This window comes from Oncorhynchus gorbuscha, linkage group LG10 (assembly GCF_021184085.1).
Source record: "Oncorhynchus gorbuscha isolate QuinsamMale2020 ecotype Even-year linkage group LG10, OgorEven_v1.0, whole genome shotgun sequence".
NCBI classification, from domain to species: domain Eukaryota; kingdom Metazoa; phylum Chordata; class Actinopteri; order Salmoniformes; family Salmonidae; genus Oncorhynchus; species Oncorhynchus gorbuscha.
The window spans coordinates 812,420-839,411 of NC_060182.1; the positions used below are offsets into that span (position 1 = coordinate 812,420).

The window sequence follows — 26,992 nt, forward strand, 5'->3', positions numbered from 1 at the left end:
AGATCTACTGTCTCTATTATATTATGACAGACCAGCTAGATCTACTGTCTCTATTATATTATGACAGACCAGCTAGATCTACTGTCTCTATTATATTATGACAGACCAGCTAGATCTACTGTCTCTATTATATTATGACAGACCAGCTAGATCTACTGTCTCTATTATATTATGACAGACCAGCTAGATCTACTGTCTCTATTATATTATGACAGACCAGCTAGATCTACTGTCTCTATTATATTATGACAGACCAGCTAGATCTACTGTCTCTATTATATTATGACAGACCAGCTAGATCTACTGTCTCTATTATATTATGACAGACCAGCTAGATCTACTGTCTCTATTATATTATGACAGACCAGCTAGATCTACTGTCTCTATTATATTATGACAGACCAGCTAGATCTACTGTCTCTATTATATTATGACAGACCAGCTAGATCTACTGTCTCTATTATATTATGACAGACCAGCTAGATCTACTGTCTCTATTATATTATGACAGACCAGCTAGATCTACTGTCTCTATTATATTATGACAGACCAGCTAGATCTACTGTCTCTATTATATTATGACAGACCAGCTAGATCTACTGTCTCTATTATATTATGACAGACCAGCTAGATCTACTGTCTCTATTATATTATGACAGACCAGCTAGATCTACTGTCTCTATTATATTATGACAGACCAGCTAGATCTACTGTCTCTATTATATTATGACAGACCAGCTAGATCTACTGTCTCTATTATATTATGACAGACCAGCTAGATCTACTGTCTCTATTATATTATGACAGACCAGCTAGATCTACTGTCTCTATTATATTATGACAGACCAGCTAGATCTACTGTCTCTATTATATTATGACAGACCAGCTAGATCTACTGTCTCTATTATATTATGACAGACCAGCTAGATCTACTGTCTCTATTATATTATGACAGACCAGCTAGATCTACTGTCTCTATTATATTATGACAGACCAGCTAGATCTACTGTCTCTATTATATTATGACAGACCAGCAAGATCTACTGTCTCTATTATATTATGACAGACCAGCTAGATCTACTGTCTCTATTATTTTATGACAGACCAGCTAGATCTACTGTCTCTATTATATTATGACAGACCAGCTAGATCTACTGTCTCTATTATATTATGACAGACCAGCAAGATCTACTGTCTCTATTATATTATGACAGACCAGCTAGATCTACTGTCTCTATTATATTATGACAGACCAGCTAGATCTACTGTCTCTATTATATTATGACAGACCAGCAAGATCTACTGTCTCTATTATATTATGACAGACCAGATATATCTACTGTCTCTATTATATTATGACAGACCAGCTAGATCTACTGTCTCTATTATATTATGATAGACCAGCTAGATCTACTGTCTCTATTATATTATGACAGACCAGCTAGATCTACTGTCTCTATTATATTATGACAGACCAGCTAGATCTACTGTCTCTATTATATTATGACAGACCAGCTAGATCTACTGTCTCTATTATATTATGACAGACCAGCTAGATCTACTGTCTCTATTATCATTATGACAGACCAGCTAGATCTACTGTCTCTATTATATTATGACAGACCAGCTGGATCTACTGTCTCTATTATCATATGACAGACCAGCTAGATCTACTGTCTCTATTATATTATGACAGACCAGCTAGATCTACTGTCTCTATTATATTATGACAGACCAGCTAGATCTACTGTCTCTATTATATTATGACAGACCAGCTAGATCTACTGTCTCTATTATAATATGACAGACCAGCTAGATCTACTGTCTCTATTATATTATGACAGACCAGCTAGATCTACTGTCTCTATTATATTATGACAGACCAGCTAGATCTACTGTCTCTATTATATTATGACAGACCAGCTAGATCTACTGTCTATACAGACCAGGTAGATTATTATATTATGACAGACCAGCTAGATCTACTGTCTCTATTATATTATGACAGACCAGCTAGATCTACTGTCTCTATTATATTATGACAGACCAGCTAGATCTACTGTCTCTATTATATTATGACAGACCAGCTAGATCTACTGTCTCTATTATATTATGACAGACCAGCTAGATCTACTGTCTCTATTATATTATGACAGACCAGCTAGATCTACTGTCTATTATATTATGACAGACCAGCCAGATCTACTGTCTCTATTATAATTATGACAGACCAGCTAGATCTACTGTCTCTATTATATTATGACAGACCAGCTAGATCTACTGTCTCTATTATATTATGACAGACCAGCTAGATCTACTGTCTCTATTATATTATGACAGACCAGCTAGATCTACTGTCTCTATTATATTATGACAGACCAGCTAGATCTACTGTCTCTATTATATTATGACAGACCAGCTAGATCTACTGTCTCTATTATAATATGACAGACCAGCTAGATCTACTGTCTCTATTATATTATGACAGACCAGCTAGATCTACTGTCTCTATTATATTATGACAGACCAGCTAGATCTACTGTCTCTATTATATTATGACAGACCAGCTAGATCTACTGTCTCTATTATATTATGACAGACCAGCTAGATCTACTGTCTCTATTATATTATGACAGACCAGCTAGATCTACTGTCTCTATTATATTATGACAGACCAGCTAGATCTACTGTCTCTATTATATTATGACAGACCAGCTAGATCTACTGTCTCTATTATATTATGACAGACCAGCTAGATCTACTGTCTCTATTATATTATGACAGACCAGCTAGATCTACTGTCTCTATTATATTATGACAGACCAGCTAGATCTACTGTCTCTATTATATTATGACAGACCAGCTAGATCTACTGTCTCTATTATATTATGACAGACCAGCTAGATCTACTGTCTCTATTATATTATGACAGACCAGCTAGATCTACTGTCTCTATTATATTATGACAGACCAGCTAGATCTACTGTCTCTATTATATTATGACAGACCAGCTAGATCTACTGTCTCTATTATATTATGACAGACCAGCTAGATCTACTGTCTCTATTATATTATGACAGACCAGCTAGATCTACTGTCTCTATTATATTATGACAGACCAGCTAGATCTACTGTCTCTATTATAATATGACAGACCAGCTAGATCTACTGTCTCTATTATTTATGACAGACCAGCAAGATCTACTGTCTCTATTATATTATGACAGACCAGCTAGATCTACTGTCTCTATTATATTATGACAGACCAGCTAGATCTACTGTCTCTATTATATTATGACAGACCAGCTAGATCTACTGTCTCTATTATATTATGACAGACCAGCTAGATCTACTGTCTCTATTATATTATGACAGACCAGCTAGATCTACTGTCTCTATTATATTATGACAGACCAGCTAGATCTACTGTCTCTATTATATTATGACAGACCAGCTAGATCTACTGTCTCTATTATATTATGACAGACCAGCTAGATCTACTGTCTCTATTATATTATGACAGACCAGCTATTATGACAGACCATCTACTGTCTCTATTATATTATGACAGACCAGCAAGATCTACTGTCTCTATTATATTATGACAGACCAGCTAGATCTACTGTCTCTATTATTTTATGACAGACCAGCTAGATCTACTGTCTCTATTATATTATGACAGACCAGCTAGATCTACTGTCTCTATTATATTATGACAGACCAGCAAGATCTACTGTCTCTATTGTATTATGACAGACCAGCTAAATGTACTGTCTCTATGTCTCTATTATATTATGACAGACCAGCTAGATCTACTGTCTCTATTATATTATGACAAGACCAGCTGGATCTACTGTCTCTATTATAATATGACAGACCAGCTAGATCTACTGTCTCTATTATATTATGACAGACCAGGTAGAGTCTACTGTCTCTATTATATTATGACAGACCAGCTAGATCTACTGTCTCTATTATATTATGACAGACCAGCTAGATCTACTGTCTCTATTATATTATGACAGACCAGCTTGATCTACTGTCTCTATTATATTATGACAGACCAGCTTGATCTACTGTCTCTATTATATTATGACAGACCAGCTAGATCTACTGTCTCTATTATATTATGACAGACCAGCTTGATCTACTGTCTCTATTATATTATGACAGACCAGCTTGATCTACTGTTTCTATTATATTATGACAAACCAGCTGGATCTACTGTCTCTATTATCATATGACAGACCAGCTAGATCTACTGTCTCTATTATAATATGACAGACCAGCTAGATCTACTGTCTCTATTATATTATGACAGACCAGCTAGATCTACTGTCTCTGTCTCTATTATATTATGACAGACCAGCTAGATCTACTGTCTCTATTATAATATGACAGACCAGCTTGATCTACTGTTTCTATTATATTATGACAGACCAGCTAGATCTACTGTCTCTATTAGATTATGACAGACCAGCTTGATCTACTGTCTCTATTATATATGACAGACCAGCAAGATCTACTGTTTCTATTATATTATGACAGACCAGCTGGATCTACTGTCTCTATTATATTATGACAGACCAGCTAGATCTACTGTTTCTATTATATTATGACAGACCAGCAAGATCTACTGTCTCTATTATATTATGACAGACCAGCTAGATCTACTGTCTCTATTATATTATGACAGACCAGCTAGATCTACTGTCTCTATTATATTATGACAGACCAGCAAGATCTACTGTCTCTATTATATTATGACAGACCAGCTAGATCTACTGTCTCTATTATTTTATGACAGACCAGCTAGATCTACTGTCTCTATTATATTATGCCAGACCAGCTATATCTACTGTCTCTATTATATTATGACAGACCAGCAAGATCTACTATCTCTATTGTATTATGACAAACCAGCTGGATCTACTGTCTCTATTATAATATGATAGACCAGCTAGATCTACTGTCTGTATTATATTATGACAGACCAGGTAGAGTTACTGTCTCTATTATATTATGACAGACCAGGTAGATCTACTGTCTCTATTATATTATAATAGACCAGCTAGATCTACTGTCTCTATTATATTATGACAGACCAGCTTGATCTACTGTCTCTATTATATTATGACAGACCAGCTTGATCTACTGTCTCTATTATATTATGACAGACCAGCTAGATCTACTGTCTCTATTAGATTATGACAGACCAGCTTGATCTACTGTCTCTATTATCATATGACAGACAAGCTTGATCTACTGTTTCTATTATATTATGACAAACCAGCTGGATCTACTGTCTCTATTATCATATGACAGACCAGCTAGATCTACTGTCTCTATTATAATATGATAGACCAGGTAGATCTACTGTCTCTATTATATTATGACAGACCAGCTAGATCTACTGTCTCTATGTCTCTATTATATTATGACAGACCAGCTAGATCTACTGTCTCTATTATAATATGACAGACCAGCTTGATCTACTGTTTCTATTATATTATGACAGACCAGCTAGATCTACTGTCTCTATTATACTATGACAGACCAGGTAGATCTACTGTCTCTATTATATTATGACAGACCAGCTAGATCTACTGTCTCTATTATTCTATTATGACAGACCAGCTAGATCTACTGTCTCTATTATATTATGACAGACCAGCTAGATCTACTGTCTCTATGTCTCTATTACACTATGACAGACCAGCTAGATCTGTCTCTATTATATGTTGACAGACCAGGTAGATCTACTGTCTCTATTATATTATAACAGACCAGCTAGATCTACTGTCTCTATTATATTATGACAGACCAGCCAGATCTACTGTCTCTATTATAATTTGACAGACCAGCTTGATCTACTGTCTATATTATATTATGCCAGACCAGCGAGATCTACTGTCTCTATTATACTATGACAGACCAGCTAGATCTACTGTCTCTATTATATTATGACAGACCAGCTAGATCTACTGTCTCTATTATTCTAGTATGACAGACCAGCTAGATCTACTGTCTCTATTATATTATTACAGACCAGCTAGATCTACTGTCTCTATTATAATATGACAGACCAGCTTGATCTACTGTTTCTATAATATTATGACAGACCAGTAAGATCTACTGTCTCTATTATCCAATGACAGACCAGGTAGATCTACTGTCTCTATTATATTATGACAGACCAGCTAGATCTACTGTCTCTATTATTCTATTATGACAGACCAGCTAGATCTACTATCTCTGTTATAATATGACAGTCCAGCGAGATCTACTGTCTCTATTATACTATGACAGACCAGGTAGATCTACTGTCTCTATTATAATATGACAGACCAGCTTGATCTACTGTTTCTATTATATTATGACAGACCAGCTAGATCTACTGTCTCTATTATACTATGACAGACCAGGTAGATCTACTGTCTCTATTATTCTAGTATGACAGACCAGCTAGATCTACTGTCTCTATTATATTATGACAGACCAGCTAGATCTACTATCTCTATTATACTATGACAGACCAGCTAGATCTACTGTCTCTATTATATTATGACAGACCAGCTAGATCTACTGTCTCTATTATTCTAGTATGACAGACCAGCTAGATCTACTGTCTCTATTATATTATTACAGACCAGCTAGATCTACTGTCTCTATTATAATATGACAGACCAGCTTGATCTACTGTTTCTATAATATTATGACAGACCAGTAAGATCTACTGTCTCTATTATCCAATGACAGACCAGGTAGATCTACTGTCTCTATTATATTATGACAGACCAGCTAGATCTACTGTCTCTATTATTCTATTATGACAGACCAGCTAGATCTACTATCTCTGTTATAATATGACAGTCCAGCGAGATCTACTGTCTCTATTATACTATGACAGACCAGGTAGATCTACTGTCTCTATTATAATATGACAGACCAGCTTGATCTACTGTTTCTATTATATTATGACAGACCAGCTAGATCTACTGTCTCTATTATACTATGACAGACCAGGTAGATCTACTGTCTCTATTATTCTAGTATGACAGACCAGCTAGATCTACTGTCTCTATTATATTATGACAGACCAGCTAGATCTACTGTCTCTATTATAATATGACAGACCAGCTTGATCTACTGTTTCTATAATATTATGACAGACCAGCAAGATCTACTGTCTCTATTATCCAATGACAGACCAGGTAGATCTACTGTCTCTATTATATTATTACAGACCAGCTAGATCTACTGTCTCTATTATAATATGACAGACCAGCTTGATCTACTGTTTCTATAATATTATGACAGACCAGCAAGATCTACTGTCTCTATTATCCAATGACAGACCAGGTAGATCTACTGTCTCTATTATATTATGACAGACCAGCTAGATCTACTGTCTCTATTATTCTATTATGACAGACCAGCTAGATGTACTATCTCTGTTATAATATGACAGTCCAGCGAGATCTACTGTCTCTATTATACTATGACAGACCAGGTAGATCTACTGTCTCTATTATATTATGACAGACCAGGTAGATCTACTATCTCTGTTATAATATGACAGGCCAGCTAAATCTACTGTCTCTATTACATTATGACAGACAAGCTAGATCTACTGTCTCTATTATAATTTGACAGACCAGCTAGATCTACTGTCTCTATTATATTATGACAAACCAGCAAGATCTACTGTCTCTATTATATTTTGAGAGAACAGCTAGATCTACTACTCTCAAGGAAAGGGCTCCACTGAAAGGAGTGATTACAGGGATAGAGGTAAATGTGAAAGTTGACTAACTGAACGGGAAGATTCTCAGTGCTTGTGATGCTCGTTGTTTGGTGTGACTCAGACAGGGTGGTGTGAGTTGTGAAACCGAAGAGTCGTTGTCTGTTATTTAGAGTTTTGATGTTGAGTCTTTCCCCCAAAAAAGAGATGTTAGGATATATGTTAATCTGTACAAGCTTTTTTCCTAGATTTTTTTTCCTAGGTTCCTAGATGTTCCTATGTAGCAGCAGTGTGTAGGAGGGAGGTTCCTATGTAGCAGCAGTGTGTAGGAGGGAGGTTCCTAGATGTTCCTATGTGACAGCAGTGTGTAGGAGGGAGGTTCCTATGTGACAGCAGTGTGTAGGAGGGAGGTTCCTATGTGACAGCAGTGTGTAGGAGGGAGGTTCCTATGTGGCAGCAGTGTGTAGGAGGGAGGTTCCTATGTGACAGCAGTGTGTAGGAGGGAGGTTCCTAGATGTTCCTATGTAGCAGCAGTGTGTAGGAGGGAGGTTCCTATGTAGCAGCAGTGTGTAGGAGGGAGGTTCCTAGATGTTCCTATGTGACAGCAGTGTGTAGGAGGGAGGTTCCTATGTGACAGCAGTCTGTAGGAGGGAGGTTCCTAGATGTTCCTATGTAGCAGCAGTGTGTAGGAGGGAGGTTCCTATGTGACAGCAGTGTGTAGGAGGGAGGTTCCTATGTGGCAGCAGTGTGTAGGGGGGAGGTTCCTATGTGACAGCAGTGTGTAGGAGGGAGGTTCCTATGTGACAGCAGTGTGTAGGAGGGAGGTTCCTATGTGGCAGCAGTGTGTAGGAGGGAGGTTCCTATGTGGCAGCAGTGTGTAGGAGGGAGGTTCCTATGTGGCAGCAGTGTGTAGGAGGGAGGTTCCTATGTGACAGCAGTGTGTAGGAGGGAGGTTCCTATGTGTTCCTATGAGGCAGCAGTGTGTAGGAGGGAGGTTCCTATGTGGCAGCAGTGTGTAGGAGGGAGGTTCCTATGTGACAGCAGTGTGTAGGAGGGAGGTTCCTATGTGACAGCAGTGTGTAGGAGGGAGGTTCCTATGTGACAGCAGTGTGTAGGAGGGAGGTTCCTATGTTACATTTACATTACATTTAAGTCATTTAGCAGACGCTCTTATCCAGAGCGACTTACAAATTGGTGCATTCACCTTATGACATCCAGTGGGACAGTCACTTAACAATAGTGCATCTAAAACTTAGGGGGGGTGGGGTGAGAGGGATTACTTAACCTATCCTAGGTATTCCTTAAAGAGGTGGGGTTTCAGGTGTCTCCGGAAGGTGGTGATTGACTCCGCTGTCCTGGCGTCGTGAGGGAGTTTGTTCCACCATTGGGGGGCCAGGGCAGCGAACAGTTTTGACTGGGCTGAGCGGGAGCTGTACTTCCTCAGTGGTAGGGAGGCGAGCAGGCCAGAGGTGGATGAACGCAGTGCCCTTGTTTGGGTGTAGGGCCTGATCAGAGCCTGGAGGTACTGAGGTGCCGTTCCCCTCACAGCTCCGTAGGCAAGCACCATGGTCTTGTAGCGGATGCGAGCTTCAACTGGAAGCCAGTGGAGAGAACGGAGGAGCGGGGTGACGTGAGAGAACTTGGGAAGGTTGAACACCAGACGGGCTGCGGCGTTCTGGATGAGTTGAAGGGGTTTAATGGCACAGGCAGGGAGCCCAGCCAACAGCGAGTTGCAGTAATCCAGACGGGAGATGACAAGTGCCTGGATTAGGACCTGCGCCGCTTCCTGTGTGAGGCAGGGTCGTACTCTGCGGATGTTGTAGAGCATGAACCTACAGGAACGGGCCACCGCCTTGATGTTAGTTGAGAACGACAGGGTGTTGTCCAGGATCACGCCAAGGTTCTTGGCGCTCTGGGAGGAGGACACAATGGAGTTGTCGACCGTGATGGCGAGATCATGGAACGGGCAGTCCTTCCCCGGGAGGAAGAGCAGCTCCGTCTTGCCGAGGTTCAGCTTGAGGTGGTGATCCGTCATCCACACTGATATGTCTGCCAGACATGCAGAGATGCGATTCGCCACCTGGTCATCAGAAGGGGGAAAGGAGAAGATTAATTGTGTGTCGTCTGCATAGCAATGATAAGAGAGACCATGTGAGGTTATGACAGAGCCAAGTGACTTGGTGTATAGCGAGAATAGGAGAGGGCCAAGAACAGAGCCCTGGGGGACACCAGTGGTGAGAGCGCGTGGTGAGGAGACAGATTCTCGCCACGCCACCTGGTAGGAGCGACCTGTCAGGTAGGACGCAATCCAAGCGTGGGCCGCGCCGGAGATGCCCAACTCGGAGAGGGTGGAGAGGAGGATCTGATGGTTCACAGTATCGAAGGCAGCCGATAGATCTAGAAGGATGAGAGCAGAGGAGAGAGAGTTAGCTTTAGCAGTGCGGAGCGCCTCCGTGATACAGAGGAGAGCAGTCTCAGTTGAATGACTAGTCTTGAAACCTGACTGATTTGGATCAAGAAGGTCATTCAGAGAGAGATAGCGGGAGAGCTGGCCAAGGACGGCACGTTCAAGAGTTTTGGAGAGAAAAGAAAGAAGGGATACTGGTCTGTAATTGTTGACATCGGAGGGATCGAGTGTAGGTTTTTTCAGAAGGGGTGCAACTCTCGCTCTCTTGAAGACGGAAGGGACGTAGCCAACGGTCAGGGATGAGTTGATGAGCGAGGTGAGGTAAGGGAGAAGGTCTCCGGAAATGGTCTGGAGAAGAGAGGAGGGGATAGGGTCAAGCGGGCAGGTTGTTGGGCGGCCGGCCGTCACAAGACGCGAGATTTCATCTGGAGAGAGAGGGAGAAAGAGGTCAGAGCACAGGGTAGGGCAGTGTGAGCAGAACCAGCGGTGTCGTTTGACTTAGCAAACGAGGATCGGATGTCGTCGACCTTCTTTTCAAAATGGTTGACGAAGTCATCTGTAGAGAGGGAGGAGGGGGGAGGGGGCGGAGGATTCAGGAGGGAGGAGAAGGTGGCAAAGAGCTTCCTAGGGTTAGAGGCAGATGCTTGGAATTTAGCGTGGCAGAAAGTGGCTTTAGCAGCAGAGACAGAGGAGGAAAATGTAGAGAGGAGGGAGTGAAAGGATGCCAGGTCCGCAGGGAGGCGAGTTTTCCTCCATTTCCGCTCGGCTGCCCGGAGCCCTGTTCTGTGAGCTCGCAATGAGTCATCGAGCCACGGAGCGGGAGGGGAGGACCGAGCCGGCCTGGAGGATAGGGGACATAGAGAGTCAAGGGATGCAGAGAGGGAGGAGAGGAGGGTTGAGGAGGCAGAATCAGGAGATAGGTGGGAGAAGGTTTGAGCGGAGGGAAGAGATGATAGGATGGAAGAGGAGAGAGTAGCGGGGGAGAGAGAGCGAAGGTTGGGACGGCGCGATACCATCCGAGTAGGGGCAGTGTGGGAGGTGTTGGATGAGAGCGAGAGGGAAAAGGATACAAGGCAGTGGTCGGAGACTTGGAGGGGAGTTGCAGTGAGGTTAGTGGAAGAACAGCATCTAGTAAAGATGAGGTCGAGCGTATTGCCTGCCTTGTGAGTAGGGGGAAGGTGAGAGGGTGAGGTCAAAAGAGGAGAGGAGTGGAAAGAAGGAGGCAGAGAGGAAAGAGTCAAAGGTAGACGTGGGGAGGTTAAAGTCGCCCAGAACTGTGAGAGGTGAGCCGTCCTCAGGAAAGGAGCTTATCAAGGCATCAAGCTCATTGATGAACTCTCCGAGGGAACCTGGAGGGCGATAAATGATAAGGATGTTAAGCTTGAAAGGGCTAGTAACTGTGACAGCATGGAATTCAAAGGAGGCGATAGACAGATGGGTAAGGGGAGAAAGAGAGAATGACCACTTGGGAGAGATGAGGATCCCGGTGCCACCACCCCGCTGACCAGACGCTCTCGGGGTGTGCGAGAACACGTGGGCGGACGAAGAGAGAGCAGTAGGAGTAGCAGTGTTGTCTGTGGTGATCCATGTTTCCGTCAGTGCCAAGAAGTCGAGGGACTGGAGGGAGGCATAGGCTGAGATGAACTCTGCCTTGTTGACCGCAGATTGGCAGTTCCAGAGGCTACCGGAGACCTGGAACTCCACGTGGGTCGTGCGCGCTGGGACCACCAGAGTAGGGTGGCCGCGGCCACGCGGTGTGGAGCGTTTGTATGGTCTGTGCAGAGAGGAGAGAACAGGGATAAACAGACACATAGTTGACAGGCTACAGAAGAGGCTACGCTAATGCAAAGGAGATTGGAATGACAATGTGGCAGCAGTGTGTAGGAGGGAGGTTCCTAGATGTTCCTATGTGACAGCAGTGTGTAGGAGGGAGGTTCCTAGATGTTCCTATGTGGCAGCAGTGTGTAGGAGGGAGGTTCCTAGAGGTTCCTATGTGACAGCAGTGTGTAGGAGGGAGGTTCCTAGATGTTCCTATGTGACAGCAGTGTGTAGGAGGGAGGTTCCTAGAGGTTCCTATGTGGCAGCAGTGTGTAGGAGGGAGGTTCCTATGTGACAGCAGTGTGTAGGAGGGAGGTTCCTATGTAGCAGCAGTGTGTAGGAGGGAGGTTCCTATGTGGCAGCAGTGTGTAGGAGGGAGGTTCCTATGTGACAGCAGTGTGTAGGAGGTAGGTTCCTATGTGACAGCGGTGTGTAGGAGGGAGGTTCCTATGTGACAGCAGTGTGTAGGAGGGATGTTCCTATGTGACAGCAGTGTGTAGGAGGGAGGTTCCTATGTAGCAGCAGTGTGTAGGAGGGAGGTTCCTAGATGTTCCTATGTGACAGCAGTGTGTAGGAGGGAGGTTCCTAGAGGTTCCTATGTGGCAGCAGTGTGTAGGAGGGAGGTTCCTATGTGACAGCAGTGTGTAGGAGGGAGGTTCCTATGTAGCAGCAGTGTGTAGGAGGGAGGTTCCTATGTGGCAGCAGTGTGTAGGAGGGAGGTTCCTATGTGACAGCAGTGTGTAGGAGGTAGGTTCCTATGTGACAGCGGTGTGTAGGAGGGAGGTTCCTATGTGACAGCAGTGTGTAGGAGGGATGTTCCTATGTGACAGCAGTGTGTAGGAGGGATGTTCCTATGTAGCAGCAGTGTGTAGGAGGGAGGTTCCTAGATGTTCCTATGTGACAGCAGTGTGTAGGAGGGAGGTTCCTAGATGTTCCTATGTAGCAGCAGTGTGTAGGAGGGAGGTTCCTATGTGGCAGCAGTGTGTAAGAGGGAGGTTCCTTTGTGGCAGCAGTGTGTAGGAGGGAGGTTCCTATGTGGCAGCCGTGTGTAGGAGGGAGGTTCCTATGTGGCAGCAGTGTGTAGGAGGGAGGTTCCTAGATGTTCCTATGTGGCAGCAGTGTGTAGGAGGGAGGTTCCTAGATGTTCCTATGTGACAGCAGTGTGTAGGAGGGAGGTTCCTATGTAGCAGCAGTGTGTAGGAGGGAGGTTCCTAGATGTTCCTATGTGGCAGCAGTGTATAGGAGGGAGGTTCCTAGATGTTCCTATGTGGCAGCAGTGTGTAGGAGGGAGGTTCCTAGATGTTCCTATGTGGCAGCAGTGTGTAGGAGGGAGGTTCCTAGATGTTCCTATGTGATAGCAGTGTGTAGGAGGGAGGTTCCTATGTAGCAGCAGTGTGTAGGAGGGAGGTTCCTATGTGACAGCAGTGTGTAGGAGGGAGGTTCCTATGTAGCAGCAGTGTGTAGGAGGGAGGTTCCTATGTGGCAGCAGTGTGTAGGAGGGAGGTTCCTAGATGTTCCTATGTGACAGCAGTGTGTAGGAGGGAGGTTCCTAGATGTTCCTATGTGACAGCAGTGTGTAGGAGGGAGGTTCCTAGATGTTCCTATGTGACAGCAGTGTGTAGGAGGGAGGTTCCTAGAGGTTCCTATGTGGCAGCAGTGTGTAGGAGGGAGGTTCCTATGTAGCAGCAGTGTGTAGGAGGGAGGTTCCTAGATGTTCCTATGTGACAGCAGTGTGTAGGAGGGAGGTTCCTAGAGGTTCCTATGTAGCAGCAGTGTGTAGGAGGGAGGTTCCATGTGGCAGCAATGTGTAGGAGGGAGGTTCCTATGTGACAGCAGTGTGTAGGAGGGAGGTTCCTATGTGGCAGCAATGTGTAGGAGGGAGGTTCCAAGGTGTGAGACGTGTGCAGAAGGGAATGAGACAAAGGAATGTGTAGCATTGGGGAAAGTAGTGGTATGTGTTAACTGTAGGGGTGCCCATGGGATTGGGGATCAGAAATGTCCCGTGTGAGAGAGGCAGGTTGAGGTTTCCAGGGTTAGAGTAGTGCAGAAGTTGACCTATGCTGAGGCAGTGAAGAAAGTAGAGGAAGATGGGTCAAGGGGGAGGGATCTTTGAGAGGACTGGTGTGACAAGTAGATCTGTACTAGAACAGAGAGAGGGATGCTGAAAGGAGTGGTGTGACTAGTAGATCTGTACTAGAACAGAGAGAGGGATCCTGAGAGGAGGGGTGTGACTCGTAGATCTGTACTAGAACAGAGAGAGGGATCCTGAGAGGAGGGGTGTGACTCGTAGATCTGTACTAGAGCAGAGGGAGGGATCCTGAGAGGAGTGGTGTGACTAGTAGATCTGTACTAGAACAGAGGGAGGGATCCTGAGAGGAGGGGTGTGACTCGTAGATCTGTACTAGAGCAGAGGGAGGGATCCTGAGAGGAGGGGTGTGACTCGTAGATCTGTACTAGAGCAGAGAGAGGGATCCTGAGAGGACTGGTGTGACGAGTAGATCTGTACTAGAACAGAGAGAGGGATGCTGAGAGGAGGGGTGTGACTAGTAGATCTGTACTAGAACAGAGGGAGGGATCCTGAGAGGAGGGGTGTAGTAGATCTGTACTAGAACAGAGAGAGGGATCCTGAGAGGAGGGGTGTGACTAGTAGATCTGTACTAGAACAGAGGGAGTGATCCTGAGAGGAGTGGTGTGACTAGTAGATCTATAATAATAATAATAATAATAATATATGTACTAGAGCAGAGAGAGGGATCCTGAGAGGAGGGGTGTGACTAGTAGATCTGTACTAGAACAGAGAGAGGGATCCTGAGAGGAGGGGTGTGACTCGTAGATCTGTACTAGAACAGAGATATAAACCAACAAGTGATATATGTTTCAGTAAGATTGGATTTTTAGCATTTGTGGCCTGAAGTAGGCCTAAATAGATGTAAATAGTGGAGTAACACATTTTTTTTTGTGAGTGTAGTGTTCGATGGTAAGGTATTTATTTTCAAGCAAAGTATAAGGGAGCTATGCTCCAGTCCAGTAGGTGGCGGTAATGCAACATTATTTAGATGCCCGCCGCCGTTAAACTTCAAAGAAGATTACGTCATCTCGGACAGTCCGGAAGTAGGAGTTCCTGGCGCAAGCTAGCATTAGCATAATGTCACTTTGACAGCTAGCATTAGCATAATGTCAAGTTACCTATCAGCTGGAAATACTTTTTTTTTTTTTACCAGATTTGAATAGAAACGCAACGTAGAGTTGGTGTCGGTTGCGGAAATACGCTTGGTCTGCGACAATCAAACCAGAGCTATTAACTTAATTGATCTACCGTTGTTAGCCTGATCAACGCTAGCTAGAGCTACAGAGAAAAGGTAAGCTTTGTTGACATCAAGTTAGCTAGATGTGTCATTGACCAGCCACTGTTGTGCTAACTAGCTGACGCGATGGTCATGGCTAGTCCGCATTTACCCATGTCAGTCCAGCTAACCTTACCAGTCGAACGGTGTTGTTGACGGATTTTCTAGCTAATAGGCTTTATATGACTAGTTGGCGAGCGAGCTGACCGTATTTCATTAGCTACCACGGTGTGTAGTTAGCGGGAGTTTGCTAAGTAAAGATAGGTTAGCTAACTAGATATAATCACCAACCTCCACGATGGAACTAGAAGCGAAAGTGAAAGTAGGCTGGTTAACTCCGAGAGGACTGGCTGTTTCTCCATTAACTTGTTTTTGTTGTTGTTCTTTAGAAAGTTCGGGGTAGAAAATAGGTGACCATTTAATTTAAGGGTGCGTTTCCATTGAACCAAGTGTTTTTGTCGATAAACTGGACGTAATGGCGATACACACAACGTTTACATAACGGTGTTGATTACAAATGTAGTGGTTGAACCCATTGAGACAAGTTGATCATTACATCGGCGACAGCCTGTATGCCCTTTCACCTCATGTGGGAGCCAGCATGGATAGGACGCATTCATTGAATAATATTTGTAACACTTTTTTTATGTTTAAAAACTAGTTCACTGCATCTGACTTGGAGCCCAGCTTAATAATATGGCCATATGTCGCAGCTGCGTGCCGTAGTTTTGAAGTAATCGCAAAAAAAACAGGCCATGTTTTAGGGCCTTTTTCACCCTGCTCCTGTACCAGTAGAGCTTCCGTCCCTCTCCTCTTCCCTACCTGGGCTCGAACCAGGGACCCTCTGCACACATTGACAACAGTCACCCTCGAAGCATCGTTACCCGTTGCCCCACAAAAGCAGGGAAAACAACTACTTCGACTGAAAGGCTATTATTGTGCACCCCAAGCCATTTCACAGCGGGTTACACTGCTATTAGCTCTGAGCACCAACTCTCTTCCCAGCCCATTGTTCTGCGTTACAATGCCGGCTTCGCGTTAACCCTGTAGGCTTAGCTCATGGCATTTGTTAATAATAAGAATAAGGTTCGCAACTTGGTGGGCAAGCTCACTGTTCGCCTGGGTACACGTTGTTGATAGCGATGGCTGACGCATAACTATCATGTTCTGGTCATGGTTAACCATGATTTATTTTCCAGAAAAAAGTTGTAAAATCTAAACAAAACTCATATCCCTGTCCTCTTTTTCAAGAGGGGGCCGATTTCATTCTTCATTCAAAGACTCAATCATGGACACTCTTACTGATCGTTGTGGCTGCTTTGTGTGATGTATTGTTGTCTCTACCTTACTGACTGTTGTGGCTGCTTTGTGTGATGTATTGTTGTCTCTACCTTACTGACTGTTGTGGCTGCTTTGTGTGATGTATTGTTGTCTCTACCTTACTGACTGTTGTGGCTGCTTTGTGTGATGTATTGTTGTCTCTACTGATCGTTGTGGCTGCTTTGTGTGATGTATTGTTGTCTCTACCTTACTGACTGTTGTGGCTGCTTTGTGTGATGTATTATTGTCTCTACCTTACTGACTGTTGTGGCTGCTTTGTGTGATGTATTGTTGTCTCTACTGATCGTTGTGGCTGCTTTGTGTGATGTATTGTTGTCTCTACTGATCGTTGTGGCTGCTTTGTGTGATGTATTGTTGTCTCTACCTTACTGATCGTTGTGGCTGCTTTGTGTGATGTATTGTTGTCTCTACCTTACTGACTGTTGTGGCTGCTTTGTGTGATGTATTGTTGTCTCTACTGACTGTTGTGGCTGCTTTGTGTGATGTATTGTTGTCTCTACTGACTGTTGTGGCTGCTTTGTGTGATGTATTGTTGTCTCTACCTTGACTGACTGTTGTGTTGCTGCTGACTGTTTGTGTGATGTATTGTTGTCTCTACTGACTGTTGTGGCTGCTTTGTGTGATGTATTGTTGTCTCTACTGATCGTTGTGGCTGCTTTGTGTGATGTATTGTTGTCTCTACTGATCGTTGTGGCTGCTTTGTGTGATGTATTGTTGTCTCTACCTTACTGACTGTTGTGGCTGCTTTGTGTGATGTATTGTTGTCTCTACTGATCGTTGTGGCTGCTTTGTGTGATGATGTATTGTTGTCTTTGTGTGATGTATTGTTGTCTGATCGTTGTGGCTGCTTTGTGTGATGTATTGTTGTCTCTACCTTACTGACTGTTGTGGCTGCTTTGTGTGATGTATTGTTGTCTCTACCTTACTGATCGTTGTGGCTGCTCTGTGTGATGTATTGTTGTCTCTACCTTACTGACTGTTGTGGCTGCTTTGTGTGATGTATTGTTGTCTCTACCTTACTGACTGTTGTGGCTGCTTTGTGTGATGTATTGTTGTCTCTACCTTACTGATCGTTGTGGCTGCTCTGTGTGATGTATTGTTGTCTCTACCTTACTGATCGTTGTGGCTGCTTTGTGTGATGTATTGTTGTCTCTACCTTACTGACTGTTGTGGCTGCTTTGTGTGATGTATTGTTGTCTCCACCTTACTGACTGTTGTGGCTGCTTTGTGTGATGTATTGTTGTCTCTACTGATCGTTGTGGCTGCTTTGTGTGATGTATTGTTGTCTCTACTGATCGTTGTGGCTGCTTTGTGTGATGTATTGTAGTCTCTACCTTACTGACTGTTGTGGCTGCTTTGTGTGATGTATTGTTGTCTCTACTGATCGTTGTGGCTGCTTTGTGTGATGTATTGTTGTCTCTACTGATCGTTGTGGCTGCTTTGTGTGATGTATTGTTGTCTCTACCTTACTGACTGTTGTGGCTGCTTTGTGTGATGTATTGTTGTCTCTACTGATCGTTGTGGCTGCTTTGTGTGATGTATTGTTGTCTCTACCTTACTGATCGTTGTGGCTGCTTTGTGTGATGTATTGTTGCCTCTATTGATCGTTGTGGCTGCTTTGTGTGATGTATTGTTGTCTCTACTGACTGTTGTGGCTGCTTTGTGTGATGTATTGTTGTCTCTACTGATTGTTGTGGCTGCTTTGTGTGATGTATTGTTGTCTCTACTGATCATTGTGGCTGCTTTGTGTGATGTATTGTTGTCTCTACCTTACTGATCGTTGTGGCTGCTTTGTGTGATGTATTGTTGTCTCTACCTTACTGATCATTGTGGCTGCTTTGTGTGATGTATTGTTGTCTCTACTGATCGTTGTGGCTGCTTTGTGTGATGTATTGTTGTCTCTACCTTACTGATCGTTGTGGCTGCTTTGTGTGATGTATTGTTGTCTCTACTGATCGTTGTGGCTGCTTTGTGTGATGTATTGTTGTCTCTACCTTACTGATCGTTGTGGCTGCTGTGTGTGATGTATTGTTGTCTCTACTGATCGTTGTGGCTGCTTTGTGTGATGTATTGTTGTCTCTACCTTACTGACTGTTGTGGCTGCTTTGTGTGATGTATTGTTGTCTCTACTGATCGTTGTGGCTGCTTTGTGTGATGTATTGTTGTCTCTACCTTACTGATCGTTGTGGCTGCTTTGTGTGATGTATTGTTGTCTCTACTGACTGTTGTGGCTGCTTTGTGTGATGTATTGTTGTCTCTACTGATCGTTGTGGCTGCTTTGTGTGATGTATTGTAGTCTCTACCTTACTGATCGTTGTGGCTGCTTTGTGTGATGTATTGTTGTCTCTACTGACTGTTGTGGCTGCTTTGTGTGATGTATTGTTGTCTCTACTGATCGTTGTGGCTGCTTTGTGTGATGTATTGTAGTCTCTACCTTACTGATTGTTGTGGCTGCTTTGTGTGATGTATTGTTGTCTCTACTGATCGTTGTGGCTGCTTTGTGTGATGTATTGTTGTCTCTACCTTACTGACTGAAAATAAAACTGGTTAGAAAATGTTTGGAAGTTCTACACCATTTCATTCAGGATAGTCTATTCTTTCTAAAGATGTAAATTTGGGCAGCTGACAGCTGGTGTTGATAGTGTGGAAAGCTGTTCAAATTTATTTCAAGATGAGATTTTCACTCATGGAACTTGGGAGGTTGCCCCATTGTTTCCTATAGGGGTATAACTGTCTATTTCACCAAAAATCACACAATGTGTATATTTAGATTTTTTAAGTCGTACACCAATTTAATCAGGAGAATCTCCTCTTTGTAATTATTTAAGTCTGGGCAGCAAGCTCAGTTGTCATCGAACAATAGGCCAGAAATAGTCAAGTTTTCATGTTTTCCCTACTTCCTCATTACGCAGACATAAAGCACAGTTGATACTATCGATGGGTGGATGTTTACTTTCTACACAAGTGTTTTTTTTCCCAGTTTCGTCCAAACAGATTGTTGTGGTAAAATGAAAAGGGATAAAAAATGTTGTGACATTTAAATGGAATTATAAGTGTCACTCCATTCAGAAGAGACTCTGTGAAGGTTCGTTTAATTTCATTTGTTCCAGCTCGGACACCGTTCTTTGGCTGTTTTTCAGCCTTGGGTGATTTTTGACTTGTTCTATTGTCCAACCTAATATTTGCCATATTCTAGTAGTTCTCATGTGTCAACGTATCACCACGGTCTGTGGTCGCCATGGTGAAACGTACACTCCTGTAGATGTGATATAATTGGACGGTGAAACGTACCCTTCCCATTTGTAAGTCGCTCTGGATAAGAGCGTCTGCTAAATGACTTAAATGTAAATGTAAATGTAGATGTGATATAATTGGACGGTGAAACGTACCCTCCTGTAGATGTGATATAATTGGACGGTGAAACGTACCCTCCTGTAGATGTGATATAATTGGACGGTGAAACTTACACTCCTGTAGATGTGATATAATTGGACGGTGAAACTTACACTCCTGTAGATGTGATATAATTGGACGGTGAAACTTACACTCCTGTAGATGTGATATAATTGGATGGTGAAACGTACCCTCCTGTAGATGTGATATAATTGGATGGTGAAACGTACCCTCCTGTAGATGTGATATAATTGGACGGTGAAACTTGCCAGCCAACCAGAAAAACAGGCATTCTTAAAAGTCAGGGCAATATTTTCTTAACTTTAAAAATAATGATTTTTGCAAGAATTAGGCATTTAGAATTAAATGTGTAGTGGAACTTATTGTAACTTAATGACATCACGTGCCTCGCGTACCTTCAAAAGTATTTGGCAATCCTAATTTATTGTCGCTGTAAAGAAAGTTAGAAAAATCAAATGGTTGTCGATCTTTAAAACATTGCTCCTATATTGCCTTTCCATTACATATGTTGCAATGATTTGTTGTTGTTACTACATTGGTTTCGTTGAATAAACCTGGGTGAATGGAAACCTTCCTAGTGTTTTGTACTAGTAGCTTTGAATAAACCTGGGTGAATGGAAACCTTCCTAGTGTTTTGTACTAGTAGCTTTGAATAAACCTGGGTGAATGGAAACCTTCCTAGTGTTTTGTACTAGTAGCTTTGAATAAACCTGGGTGAATGGAAACCTTCCTAGTGTTTTGTACTAGTAGCTTTGAATCATTGGATCAGTGCCAACCGACAGATACTGTAATTCTGTACAGAAGTGATGGTGTGTCTGTATACATTTCTTGTTTTCTATATAATATGATGCATGATGTTCAGCGACATGGTGCAGCCCCAGGCAGACATGGCCCTGCAGTGGGAGATGGCAGGGGAAGAGGTGGCTCTTCAGGTTCCTGCTGAGCTGGCAGCCAATGAGGTGGTGACTAGACTACTGGGAGACAACCAGCAGCTCCGAGGTAGGACTCAATCACACACACACATTTACTCAAACAAACACATACAAATATTCTATTTGGATCCACATTGACGCACGGATTGTGTGTGTGTGTGTAGAGGCGCTGCAGCGCAGCAACCAGGCCCTGCGTCAGCGCTGTGAGGAGATGGAGGAATGGCAGCGAAGGTCTAGAGAAGAGAGAGACTTCCTCAGCTGTCGTTTCCAGGAGGCCCGGGCGCTAGTGGAGAGACTGGCCAGGGAGAACCATAGCCTCACCAGCCTGGCCAGCCCCTCTAGCCCCTCCAACCCTGGAGCGAACCAAGGCCTGCTGGTCAACGGCCCCATCCATGGCTCGGAGACCAACGGACCTATGGCATCCTCTCTGGTAATGGCAGATAGATTGAGGGATGAATATAGATAGATTCAATTGTCGTCGTCCCCGCTACACCATCTTGCAGTCCGACGGACAAATCTGGATTTGGTATTGATTTGGATCCCCATTAGCCACTGCAAAGTATCAGCTACTCTTCCTGGGGTCCACATGACATAATGCCTAGCACAGAACATTATTAGTTAAGGACTGAAATATAGCCCACTCATTTGAAGGGGTGTCCACATACTGTTGTGACAGCGAGATTCCGTGGGTATGCTCACGTGTTTTCTTACTTCTGTGTGTTTGAAGGGAGTGTGTTTGAAGGGAGTGTGTTTGAAGTCGCTCTGGATAAGAGCGTCTGCTAAATGACTTAAATGTAAATGTAAGGGAGTGTGTTTGAAGGGAGTGTGTATGAAGGGAGTGTGTTTGAAGGGAGTGTGTATGAAGGGAGTGTGTATGAAGGGAGTGTGTATGAAGGGAGTGTGTATGAAGGGAGTGTGTATGAAGGGAGTGTGTATGAAGGGAGTGTGTATGAAGGGAGTGTGTATGAAGGGAGTGTGTATGAAGGGAGTGTGTATGAAGGGAGTGTGTATGAAGGGAGTGTGTATGAAGGGAGTGTGTATGAAGGGAGTGTGTTTGAAGGGAGTGTGTTTGAAGGGAGTGTGTTTGAAGGGAGTGTGTTTGAAGGGAGTGTGTTTGGTTTTACTATCCTTGTGGGGACCAGAAAATACATTTTTTGGTGCCCACACGTTTGGGAAAAGAAACGTGTGAAGGGAGTGTGTTCAGCTAAGGCTGGGAGTCCCCACAGTGTGTTCAGCTAAGGCTGGGAGTCCCCACAGTGTGTTCAGCTAAGGCTGGGAGTCCCCACAGTGTGTTCAGCTAAGGCTGGGAGTCCCCACAAGGCGGAGCACAATTGACCCAGCATCGTCCGGGTGTGGCCGGTGTAGGCCGTCATTGTAAATAAGAATTTGTTCCTTACTGACTTGCCCAGTTAAATAAAGGTTACATTTTGCTCCGTGAGAAGTACCCTCCCCAGTCCCGCCCACTTGTTCCTGATCTCACCAATCACCTCTCTGCCTCTTAGATGGCCTCTCTCTCTGTGTAATTCGTGGTTAACCTGAAGTCGTGCTTTTCCTTTGTTTTAGATTCTGGTTCTCCCTCACTCCTTATTTCAATACATGCTTGTTGTTTCTATGGCAACATGGAGATATACTATCTATCAACTTCCTGTCTCTTTCTCTAGCCTGTAGGAGGAGGAAACAACTTTCTCCAGCTGCTGAAGAGCCACAAAGAGGAGTTGGAAGAAGGGATGAGAGATCTGAGGAGGAGGAATGAAGAGCTGGAGAAAGAGAGGGAGGAGGGAGAGAGAGAGAGAGACTGCCTTCATCGCTCGGTTGAGCAGCTCCGAACCAAACTGGTGTGTGTGTGTGTGGTGTTACGGTCATTCTGTGAAGAAATGATAGCTTGGAAACGTGAAGTCTTACTGGGGACTATAATTGTGTTCCTTAGAGTTGCGGTGTTACTGAGGAAACGGTTCAGCGTTCCGATGCCCCGCCCTCCTCTGACAGGTATGATATCATATTCTGACAGTCAGCATCACTTCCTGCAGTGTGTTGACGTCTGCTTCCTGTCTCCTCAGCTCCCACCTGGCCAAACTCACAGAGCAGCTTCAAGCCACACAGGGCAGGTAAGTGTGTCTCACTATTCTGCCTTGTAGTGGTTATGACCTATGATCCTAAATATGTCCCTGTGTGTGGTGTGTTGTCACTGTGTGTTGTGTGTGTGTGTGTGTGTGTGTGTGTGTGTGTGTGTGTGTGTGTGTGTGTGTGTGTGTGTGTGTGTGTGTGTGTGTGTGTAGGTACAGAGAGCTGCAGGAGCAGTTAGATTCCCTCCAGAAGAGTTCAGCTCAGAGAGACAGAACTGAAGTGCTGCTTAAACAGAAAGACAAGGACTGTACCCAGGTACATACAGACTACACTATACTATACACTACATTACACACTATACTATACACTACACTACACTATACACTACACTATACACTACACTACACACTACACTATACACACTATACTACACACTACACTATACACTATACTATACTACACACTACACACTACACATTACACACTATACTACTACACTACACACTACACTACACTATACTATACTACACACTACACTACCCTACATTACACACTATACTACACACTACACTATACACACTATACTATACTACACACTACACTATACTACACACTATACTACACTACACTACTACATTACACACTATACACTATACTACACACTACACTACATTACACACTATACTATACTACTACACTACACTACATTACACACTATACTACACACTACACTATACTACACTATACTACACTACACACTACACTACATTACACACTATACTACACACTACACTACACTACATTACACACTATACTATACACTACACTACACTATACTACATACTACACTATACTACACCATACACTACACTACATTACACACTATACTATACTACACACACTACACTACATTACACACTATACTACACTACACACTATACTATACTACACTACACTACACTAGAGACAGAACTGAAGTGCTGCTTAAACAGAAGGACAAGGACTGTACCCAGGTACATACAGACTATACTATACTATACTATACACTACACTACACACTACACTACACACTACTACACTACACTACACTATACTACTACACTATACTACACACTACACTACATTACACACTATACTACACTACACACTATACTATACTACACTACACTAGAGAGACAGAACTAGTGCTACACACTATTAAACAGAAGGACAAGGACTACTACCCACACACTACACTACAGACTACACACTACACTACACTACATACTATACTATACACTACACTACACACTATACTATACACTACACACTATACTATACTACACACTATACTACTATACTACACTACACACTATACACTATACACATACACTATACTACACTACACACTACACTAGAGAGACAGAACTGAAGTGCTGCTTAAACAGAAGGACAAGGACTGTACCCAGGTACATACACACTATACTATACTACACTACACTACATTACTACACTATACTATACTACACACTACTACATTACTATACTACACACTACATTACACACTACTACACTACACTATACACACTATACTATACTACACACACACTATACTATACACTACACACTATACTACTACACTACACACTACACTAGAGAGACAGAACTGAAGTGCTGCTTAAACAGAAGGACAAGGACTGTACCCAGGTACATACAGACAGACTAATACTACACTACACTACACTACATTACACATACTACTATACTATACACTACACTATATACTACACTATACTACACACTACACTACACTATACACTACACTATACTATACACTACACACTACACTATACTACACACTATACTATACACTATACTACACACTATACTATACACTATACTACATTATACTACTACACTATACTATACACTATACTACACTATATACACACTATACTACACACTATACTATACTATACACTATACACTACACACTATACTACACTACACACTACACTACACACTATACACTACTATACACTACACACTATACTATACACTATACTACATACCACCCTACATTACACACTATACTACACACTACACTATACTACACACTACACTACATTACTATACACTACACTACACACTATACTATACTACACACTATACTACACACTATACTACACACTACACTATACACTATACTATACACTACACTATACACTACACACTATACTATACACTATACACTATACTACACACTACTACTACTACACTATACTATACTATACACTATACACTATACTACACTACACTATACTACACACTACACACTACACTAGAGAGACAGAACTGAAGTGCTGCTTAAACAGAAGGACAAGGACTGTACCCAGGTACACACAGACTAAACTACACACTACACTACATTACACACTATACTATACACTACACTATACACTATCCTTCTGTAGCTCAGTTGGTAGAGCATGGCGCTTGTAACGCCAGGGTAGTGGGTTCGATACCACGGGACCACCCCACCCATACGTAGAATGTATGCACACATGACTGTAAGTCGCTTTGGATAAAAGCGTCTGCTAAATGGCATATATACACTACACACTATACTACACTACACTATACTACACACTATACTATACACTACACACTATACTACACACTATACTATACACTATACTACACACTATACACTTCCCTACATTACACACTATACTACACACTACACTATACTACACACTACATTACACACTATACTATACACTACACTACACACTATACTATACTATACACTACATTACACACTACTATACACTACACACTATACTATACTATACACTACATTACACACTATACTATACACTACACTACACACTATACTATACATTACACACATTACACACTATACTATACACTACACTACATTACACACTATACTATACACTACACACTATACTATACACTACATTACACTATACACTACACACTATACTACTATACACACTACACACTATACTATACACACTATACACTACATTACACACTATACTATACACTACACTACATACTATACACTACACTACACTACACACTATACACTACAATATACACTATACTATACACTACACTATACACTACACACTATACTATACTATACATTTACATTTAAGTCATTTAGCAGACGCTCTTATCCAGAGCGACTTACAAATTGGTGCATTCACCTTATGACATCCAGTGGGACAGTCACTTTACAATAGTGCATCTAAATCTTAAAGGGGGGGTGAGAAGGATTACTTATCCTATCCTAGGTATTCCTTAAAGAGGTGGGGTTTCAGGTGTCTCCGGAAGGTGGTGATTGACTCCGCTGTCCTGGCGTCGTGAGGGAGTTTGTTCCACCATTGGGGGGCTAGAGCAGCGAACCGTTTTGACTGGGCTGAGCAGGAGCTGTACTTCCTCAGTGGTAGGGAGGCGAGCAGGCCAGAGGTGGATGAACGCAGTGCCCTTGTTTGGGTGTAGGGCCTGATCAGAGCCTGGAGGTACTGAGGTGCCGTTCCCCTCACAGCTCCATAGGCAAGCACCATGGTCTTGTAGCGGATGCGAGCTTCAACTGGAAGCCAGTGGAGAGAACGGAGGAGCGGGGTGACGTGAGAGAACTTGGGAAGGTTGAACACCAGACGGGCTGCGGCGTTCTGGATGAGTTGAAGGGGTTTAATGGCACAGGCAGGGAGCCCAGCCAACAGCGAGTTGCAGTAATCCAGACGGGAGATGACAAGTGCCTGGATTAGGACCTGCGCCGCTTCCTGTGTGAGGCAGGGTCGTACTCTGCGGATGTTGTAGAGCATGAACCTACAGGAACGGGCCACCGCCTTGATGTTGGTTGAGAACGACAGGGTGTTGTCCAGGATCACGCCAAGGTTCTTAGCGCTCTGGG

General features: G+C 43.0%; 2 protein-coding genes across 3 annotated transcripts in view; one reads left to right on the forward strand and one right to left on the reverse strand.

Annotated features, from left to right (window-relative positions):
- The window catches only part of LOC124045442 (plasma membrane calcium-transporting ATPase 3-like), a 461,204-nt gene that overhangs the window by 193,479 nt on the left and 240,733 nt on the right, over positions 1-26,992 (reverse strand). The gene's annotated exons all lie outside the window — the stretch shown is intronic.
- LOC124045443 (NF-kappa-B essential modulator-like) overlaps positions 15,066-26,992 on the forward strand; it is a 20,659-nt gene continuing 8,732 nt past the window's right edge. Inside the window, exons 1-7 of one of the 2 annotated variants that reach the window (XM_046364732.1) lie at positions 15,066-15,328; positions 20,931-21,067; positions 21,165-21,430; positions 22,662-22,835; positions 22,928-22,986; positions 23,058-23,105; positions 23,277-23,379. In XM_046364732.1, coding sequence (XP_046220688.1) covers positions 20,935-21,067; positions 21,165-21,430; positions 22,662-22,835; positions 22,928-22,986; positions 23,058-23,105; positions 23,277-23,379 — 783 coding nt within the window. In that variant the 5' untranslated portion in view covers positions 15,066-15,328; positions 20,931-20,934. Of the gene's footprint in view, positions 15,329-15,413; positions 15,542-20,930; positions 21,068-21,164; positions 21,431-22,661; positions 22,836-22,927; positions 22,987-23,057; positions 23,106-23,276; positions 23,380-26,992 lie in introns of those variants that run through there. The other variant, XM_046364733.1, reaches the window with a different exon arrangement.